Raw genomic sequence first — 8383 nt, forward strand, 5'->3', positions numbered from 1 at the left:
CACACACACACACACACACACACACAAATGATGTTTTCTGGGGTGCCTGGGTAGCTCTGTTGGTTAAGCGTCCGAGTCTTGGTTTTGGCTCAGGTCATGATCTCAGGGTCCTGGGATCAAGCCCCATGTCTGGCTCTGTGCTAAGCTCAGAGTCTGCTTGGGATTCTCTCTCTCCCTCTGCCCCTCCCCCCATGCTTGGACATGTGCACGGGAGCCTTCTGTCTCTCTGTCTCTCTCTCTCTCAAATAAATAAATAAAATCTTTAAAAAAATGATGCTTTCCTCAAAAAAGAGAGTAAAGTAGGAATGATATTTTAAGGAACATATTGTCAATGTCTTCCTAAATTAAATGGCCTAATATATATCTTTCATAATTAAAGAAGAATTAGGAGCTGCACAGAAAAAAAGAGTCACTAAGACTTTTCCAGATTTAGTCATTATAATGAAAAGTTGTTTAACACCAGGCCCATGATGCTAAATGCCAAGTCAAACATCAAGCCGTCAAGCCTCCACCAGTAGAACCAAGGTACCCAATACAGACTCCCAGTCTCATTGTGTTTATTCCCTTGTCCAAAAGGCCAGTGTTTGAAGACACTAAAAGTTTAAAGACATTTAAAGTTTACTCTTTTTTCCTTATGAGTTTAAACGAATATGGGTGTAATGGAAGTAAAATGACCTGTGTGGTTGTCTGCCTCTCCCATTAGACCGGACCCTCTTCAGTTTTGCTGAACTATGGACTATGCCTTCGTTGTCGTGGCTTACCTAGTGTCTAGCACAGCGCCTGGCACTTAGGAGGCCCTCAAATATCTGCACCGAAATGCACTCTCAGTGTGCTGACTAATGTCGCTGGATGATCATCTGATCGGTTGTAGGATAGAATTGACCAAATGGCAGCCCCCTGCCCCAATCCCTCCATTCTTCCCAGTTCTTCCCTCAGGCATTAAGTGCCTGATGTTCACAGGTAAAAGATCCCGGAGAGGGCTTTTTTGGAGATGTGACTCTCCCCCTTTTGTTGTTTCTCTTACCTAGAGGTTGTTTGTTCCTCTGTGCTACTTCTAAACCCGCTGCTCTTATTTAAAGCAGCTGTAGAATGCCCGGGTTGCCGTGCTTGGGTTTAGGCCCGTGGGACTCGTGCATGGGTTTCATTTCAGAACTCAAGCCTAAGCATTTCCCTGCAAAGCGAGTGTGAATACCCACACAGCGGTGAAACATCAGCAGCCGCATCTTTCTGAGCGCACGGAAGCGCTCGGCACTTGGGGTTTGAAATGCTCACCTACTGTGAGATGCACAGGCGTGTTCTGGGGGGGGCGGCCACTGTACAGATACAGAGCAAAGCGACGCTCCGCTTTCCAGTCTGATGAGAGCTGCCTGTTTGTGCTAAAAAGGACGCTGGGTTTTCCATTGATGTTGCACAGCCAAATAGGTAATTTGGGGGTCTTCAGCATGCTGCCCACCTGGAAGGGGAGAGGTGAATGCAGATGAGTATATAGATTTGGCCACATCCCGGTGGATGCTGATACATCATCGCGATCAAAAAGCAGCTCGGAGGCTTCTTCTCACACTTGTAGGTGCACAGGGCACTCTGCGTGCAGTGAGATCTGAAGCGAAGGCTTCATCATGAGCGAGTTTACATGTACGCAGGCTGTGGTGTAGTGGGGATGCTGCAGTGTGGGGATGGCCTCATGGAGGACGTGGAGCCACCTCAGTTTGGCGTGGAAGTTTAGAGAATAAATAAACTGAAACATAAGTGTAGTGGTGGAATAAAAAAACTTCAATTTGTCTTCGTCATTGACTGGTGTATTTACTCCTATGCCCAAGGTAGGACAATATTTCATTCGGCAGGTGGTCAGACTTCTGGAAACACTAACCATTTAGAATATAGGAAAAAGAGAATATTTAGAATATAGAAATATAGAATATTTTGGGCGCCTGGGTGGCTCAGTCGGTTAAGCGACTGCCTTCGGCTCAGGTCATGATCCTGGAGTCCCGGGATCGAGTCCCGCATCGGGCTCCCTGCTCAGCGGGGGGTCTGCTTCTCCCTCTCACCCTCCTCCCTCTTGTGCTCTCTGTCTCTCATTCTCTCTCAAATAAATAAATAAAATCTTTAAAAAAAATATAGAATATTTTGAATGGAGGGAAGAGCTCCTGGGAAATGAGGGGAAAACACAGACATACATACAAACATTCATACATAGACACACATATCTATCTGCCTGTTAACACACACATCAGATGTGAAGATGTACTGAGAGTGGAGCATACTAGTTTAGCATTACAATAATAATATTAAGTTTGTTCTTTTAACTAGTTTATCTAGCTTTTCCCCGCAACTATCATTTCAGCTTGACTTCTCATGACTAGTGAATTAGACTGACAAAAGTACCACTCTGAGAGGCCCCTTCCGGCATCATGATATTACAGTGTGTTTCCATTTATGATATCTACCATTTTGTTTAAAGAGACAGGAAAGCACATATTTTTTAAAGATTTCCATCAAAACTTATTAATGTTAAAAACTAATTTTTTCTATGTAGAGAAATAAGCATGAACTACATAGAAAAAAAAAAAACAAACCATCTTTTTCATGTGATGCCAGGGAGAGCTACTGGACCCTCAGCCTTGGCGTGTCTTCCCATAACGGAAGGATCCAATTCTGGTTCTTTTCTCCATCAGTCCTTAGAGTTGTCCTGTGTGTTCAGGAACAGATTCTGTTTTATGGAAAATCCAGCTTTGAAAAATTATCACGTCTCATAAACCCAAGTATTAAAGGCTAATAACTTGACATTTGGATTTCTCAATAGTTCTATTCAAATCTCTTCGTTTTGCTTTAGTTTAAATTCTTCAGTTGTGGGTGAGTGGGTGAATCAGAAATGCTTTTGTCTTTAAGATTTTCACTTTCGGCTACCATAGAAAAATTTTATTACTGTGTTTGAAAGACACAAACTGTGTTTTAGTTAATAGTTTAAAAAGGGGGTGCAAGCCTAGCACCTCAATTTGGACATGCTCATGGTGGGTGCAGGAATTGCTTATCTACTCACACTAGAATTAGCCCCTCTGGGCTGAGTATAAATATGAGCATCTCACATATCAAACGGGCAAGTCGCCCACTGGCTACGTCAGAAATAAAACACAGAGGATGTGCAATGGAAGCCAACAAATGTGTTTACGTTCCAAGAATCCACCCACAAGTTCCAAATAACATTGTAACCATTCATTAGTTACAAAATAAGCACTTTCTCTCTTAGGCCTTCTTGCCATGGCACCTTGTATACTAAGATTAGATGTAATCAAAATACGATCTTCGGGACATGGAATTTTTAAGGTTGGAAAACTCGGATAAACTAGGAAATTGAGGGCCGTTTTGGAATAAAATGTCACTTCTTTTGAAATTCAAAAGAATTGAATTTGGGCCGATTTTCAACCAATGGAAGTTCCTGTAAATTATGTCTGGGTGGATGTAATAGAATATAGACATGTATGATATTGTTTCACAGAGTTTTTGTAACAGAGGCAAAATTCAACTGGCACTCAGGTAACTCTCTGCGAGGTGCTGACACCACACTGTTGTTACTTTCCGCAACAACACAACAGTTTTCTCTTCTGAACCCAAAGCTACTCAAGATCTTATTAGAGTAGGAGGAAGATAAAGTAGTTAGAAATACGACAATCTCTTCGATGCAGAGACTGCACTCTGAGCAGGCAGAGCCTCACTTGCCTTCAGAGATTCTAGTGGAAAGGAAAATGTCATGCATGACTGTCAAGGCACTTTGGCTATTAACTCTAAGCGGCAAGCCTTAAGATCGCAGCTGAGAACACACCTGGTTTCAAGTGGCGCCTGCGAAAACAAAACGAAGCACCTCCCAACCGAATGCAGCCAAATATCATATCCCCTTTTTCTCTTAGCACACCACATCATGTGTTTGGAACTTTCAGTTAAAAATTTGTATTGCTTTTGGGTAGACAGTGTATCAGCTAACCTCCACCCCCAAAAGCCACATTCTAAATATGTTTTATTGGTGAGATTCCCCCAATGCAGAATTTGTGCATGTTGCCTCGTGTTGCCATGGTAAAAAAGGAAATTAACTTGTGATACAGTAGTGCTATAAATAAAATACCTTTCTCCTTAAGTTCACTCATTGTGTAATAAGCCCAGTGTTACATGCAGCAATCAAGCCTTTCATAACATGTATCATTTAAGCCAGTGTAAAACTATAAGGACAGGAGGAAGGATGGACAAGTTCTAAACACTACAGGGCAAGGATGGAGTCCATGTAACTCTTTTTTTTTTTTTTTTTTGCCATCTAGAACAATGGTGCTTAGAATGTGCCTTTGCATAATGAGCTTGATATTGCAAGTCCCAAGGGCCCAGTTTGGTAATGGGAATGGGAGAAAGGTGCTGGAGATTTGTGCTTTCTTCCCTGATTTCTGGTGACGATTCGCGTGCGTAACTGTGAAGGGTCTGGCTCTCTGCACCTGCAACACAGAGTTGATGTAACTTCCCTCGGCGAGTTTGCAGGTATGTTGTCATGTTTGCGGGGTGAGACCTCAGCAACTTGGTGGGGAGAGCGCCGTGGGTGGAGCTTCACATGGTACTTTTATGGTTGGATTTCTTCCTACGAGTCTCTTTAAAGGGAATTTAAAGAGGGAAGAGGGTACGGCTGGGATGGTGGTGTGCTCTGTGGGGGCTACCAGGGGAGTAATTCCAGCAAGACCTAAATGGCTTCAGCCCCTTCTAAAAATCAGAGTTGATTTTTCTGCTCGGTGGCAGGTGCGAAGATAATGCAAACCTCCTAAGGCTTTCCAGATGGTGTTAGACTCAAACTGCTTTATGTTCTCGCTTGGGTATCGGAACCTCACACTCAAACCTGTACCTTCAAATAGAAAAGGGATGGGAGGCTTCAAAATAGTGCCTAAGCTTGTGGGTAGCTGGCTGTGTTCCACGGGAACTGTCAGTCTGGTGGGCTCTGGGGGGCTTGCCATGGCATCTAATGAGAACTCCATTTTTTTTTCTTTTTTAAATCTCACCCACTGGGCTGTGACATTGGGACTGGAAGACGTGTATTTTTGCAGTCTCTGCAATTTTATCCCAGAGTAAGAAGAGATTTACTTTAGGAAGACAGATACAGCATTACAGGATGGTTTTCACCTGGACAGCAGAATCTGTTAGTACGTTGGTTTTCTTTTGAACTCCAAAACCTTTCTTATATTAGATTTTTATTATCAGTGGATACACATAATCTTCTGATTTGCAGCGCTCACCCTAGGCAGGAGCCCCTACGTACCCGCACAGCACCTAAGTACCCAGCTGGCACGTTCAGGAGTCCTGTGTGGAGGAGTAACCCTGCTCAGAGCAGAAAGGAAGGGGTTTGGCCGTGGGGGTCTTCAATCCAGCGATATAGAGAGCACTGTTCTGGAACCACATCTAGGTCCTTCTGAGCAGACATATGTTCTGCAAGGTACTTCAGTTCTATGATAAAATACTGTGAACTATGAGGCTTCTGGATACACTGTGGTCACGTGTGTCTTCCGTTAGCATGTCTCTCAGTGCCACTGAGCTTGTCCTTTGGCCATGTACTAGACAGACATGGTCTGCCAAACCAGCAGGTGAAGGGGGGCAGATCCTTTTCAGAGGGTGTGCCCCAAGTATGTGTTGTTCACGATCAACTCAAACTTATGACTGCTTTAACCTGGAAGTCAATGTACAAAGTTCTAGCTTATTGAGTCATGCCTTCTAAAACCTAGCCATGGTATTGCCACCATCTAAATGTTAGAGTCTAGGGCGCCTGGGTGGCTCAGTCGCTTGAGTGTCCAACTCTTGATTCCGGCCCAAGTCATGATCTCAGGGCCCTGGGATCCAGCCCTGCTTCGGGCTCTCTGCTCGGTGGGGAATCTGATGGAGGATTCTTTCTCTCCCTCTGCCCCTCCGCCTGCTCACACAAGTGCTCTCTCTCTCTCAAATAAAAATAAATAAATCTTTAAAAATAAATAAACGTTAGAAGGGTGCCTGGGTGGCTGAGTCAGTTAAGCGTTTGCCTTCGGCTCAGGTCATGATCCCTCCCACCCCCCACTCGTGCTTGCTCTCTCTCTCTCTCTCTCTCTCTCTCAGATAAATAAAATCTTTGGGGCGCCTGGGTGGCTCAGTCGTTAAGCGTCTGCCTTCGGCTCAGGTCATGATCCCAGGGTCCTGGGATCGAGCCCTGCATCAGGGTCCCTTCTCCGCGGGAAGCCTGCTTCTCCCTCTCCCACTCCCCTTGCTTGTGTTCCCTCTCTGGCTGTCTTTCTCTCTGTCAAATAAATAAAACCTTAAAAAAAAAAATCTTTAAAAAATAAATAAATAAATGTATGTTAGAGTCTAACATCAGTGTACCTATAACAGATATTACAGATGACATGATACAAATCTACATCTATATGTAAATATATAGGTAGGATAGATTATAAAAGCACTTATGATAGCGTATAATTCTAAGAACTGGCATTTTGTGTTGATCACCTTATCAGAAGACAAGAAAAGATGGTAATGGCAGACAGTGTGGCCCAGTGGGCAGAACCTGGGCTCTGATGCAGGTGGATCTGGTGTCCTAACACAGTCTCTGACGCCTCGCTGGTGGCCGAGGGCAAGTGCCTACACCTTGCTCAGTCTGGATTTTCTCGGGTCTAAAATTAATGGTCACACAACAGACACTGGACTGAAACTAACACTTCTCCCTTTGAGTGGAAGTGGGGATGAAATGAAATAAGGTATCCGTGTGAATGAATGGCTCGGAGAGAGCCTAGCACATAGTGTGTGCTCTGTTAGCACTACGTTGAGTAAATAAGCTTCGTATAGACTCCCTTTAAGTCCCATCTCCAGGGATGGTGAAAAATATATGTAAAATTATATATAGAGAGAACATAATTATAGATATGATTATTTGAGTAATACAGATGAGTTATGGATTGCTTTTTGTCCCCAAATAATGAGCGGATATAGAAAGAATAAAAAAGCCTCTTCCGATAAAAAACTTTATATGTCTAACATATTCATAGATCTCAGCAGTTCAAGTAAGAGAACCAACTGCCAGCCGGTATTTGCTCTTTAATACATTTGCTCTGAAACCAAACTCCAAGTGCACGACAGAGACAACATAATAAGCATCCTCGGGGTTTCAAGCTATTAGTGTACAATTGCAGGCAATTTTCACTGAGGACAGGATTCATAGGAGTCTCCCTGGAGAGAGAACACTGAGTCCAAGATGGCAGGATGAAAAGTCACATGAGTCCCTTTTCGAAAAGACAGAAGCATTGTAGATGTGACTTCTATGTAGATTTTAAAGCTAACTTGGGCAGTTTCCATGCTTTGCCCCATTTCCAATTTATGAGCAAGCATTTGCATGGTGGTCCTGTTGTCTGGTCCATTTTGCCCCATTAGTCACTTTCTCAGTAGGAAAGCTCTTATTTGTTACCTCATGCCTTGGCCTTCTGGATTGCTTTAAAGGTCCTGACAAACATCCACTTTATTACCAGAGGATATTTTAGGCGCTGCAGGTAATTTTCTTTAAAGCATGATTTAGCAGCTCTATTGGTCTGAGCTGACTTGTGTAGAAAGAAATGTGTTCCAGAGGAAATGGTAGCGCTGGATCTCTGGGAATTCTTGACTCTTTGAGGCACGCGGCTCTCCTTCTCTCAGTCCCTCTCTCCCTTTTTGTGGCATTTTCTTTTAACATCGGCCCTTTTCTCAGAGCCACTTAGTAGCTATGTAGCAAACACCTACTTAATTTTAATTTAAGATAAGGTCTGAGACTTTTCCCTAAAGCCTTGCAGATGTTTACAGGAGCAGAAAGCTGTCAACCTTTCTGATACGGCTTGAAAGACGATATTCTTTCTTGTAATGTTTGTTGCAATAGCTAGTTTTCCAATTCTACACACATGGATTTAATCAGTTAGGTCTAATGAGTTTCTGCCCTTCCTTTATTTTTTTTAAGATTTTATTTATTTATTTGACAGAGAGAGACACAGCGAGAGAGAGAGCACGAGCAGGGGGAGAGGGAGAGGGAGAAGCAGGGGGAGCGGGAGAGGGAGCAGCAGGCTCCCCGCGGAGCAGGGAGCCCGATGAGGGGCTCTGTCCCAGGACCCCGGGACCATGACCTGAGCCGAAGGCAGATGCTCAACGACTGAGCCACCAAGGCACCCCTCTGCCCTTCCTTTAAAGCATTAGTTCAACCAAGGCAATTTTGTCCCCCCAGAGAATATTTGGCTAGGTCTGGAGACATTTTTGGTTGTCACATCGAAGGGCAGAACTATAGGCATCTAGCGGACAGAGGCCAGGGATGCTGCTAAACATCCCACAATGCACAGGACAGCTCTCACCACAAAGACATTATCCAGTCTAAAATGTCGAGGTT

The 8383-nt window shown here is 43.9% G+C and overlaps 1 protein-coding gene across 1 annotated transcript in view; it reads right to left on the reverse strand.

Annotated features, from left to right (window-relative positions):
* The window catches only part of MINDY4B (MINDY family member 4B), a 35598-nt gene that overhangs the window by 1441 nt on the left and 25774 nt on the right, over nucleotides 1-8383 (reverse strand). The window contains exon 11 of the mRNA XM_081803892.1: nucleotides 1273-1453. Within this exon, the coding sequence (XP_081660018.1) occupies nucleotides 1273-1453 (181 nt within the window). The remainder of the gene's footprint in view (nucleotides 1-1272; nucleotides 1454-8383) is intronic.

Source organism: Leptonychotes weddellii, chromosome 1 (genome assembly GCF_054177405.1).
Source record: "Leptonychotes weddellii isolate Sample4059 chromosome 1, ASM5417740v2, whole genome shotgun sequence".
Lineage (NCBI taxonomy): Eukaryota > Metazoa > Chordata > Mammalia > Carnivora > Phocidae > Leptonychotes > Leptonychotes weddellii.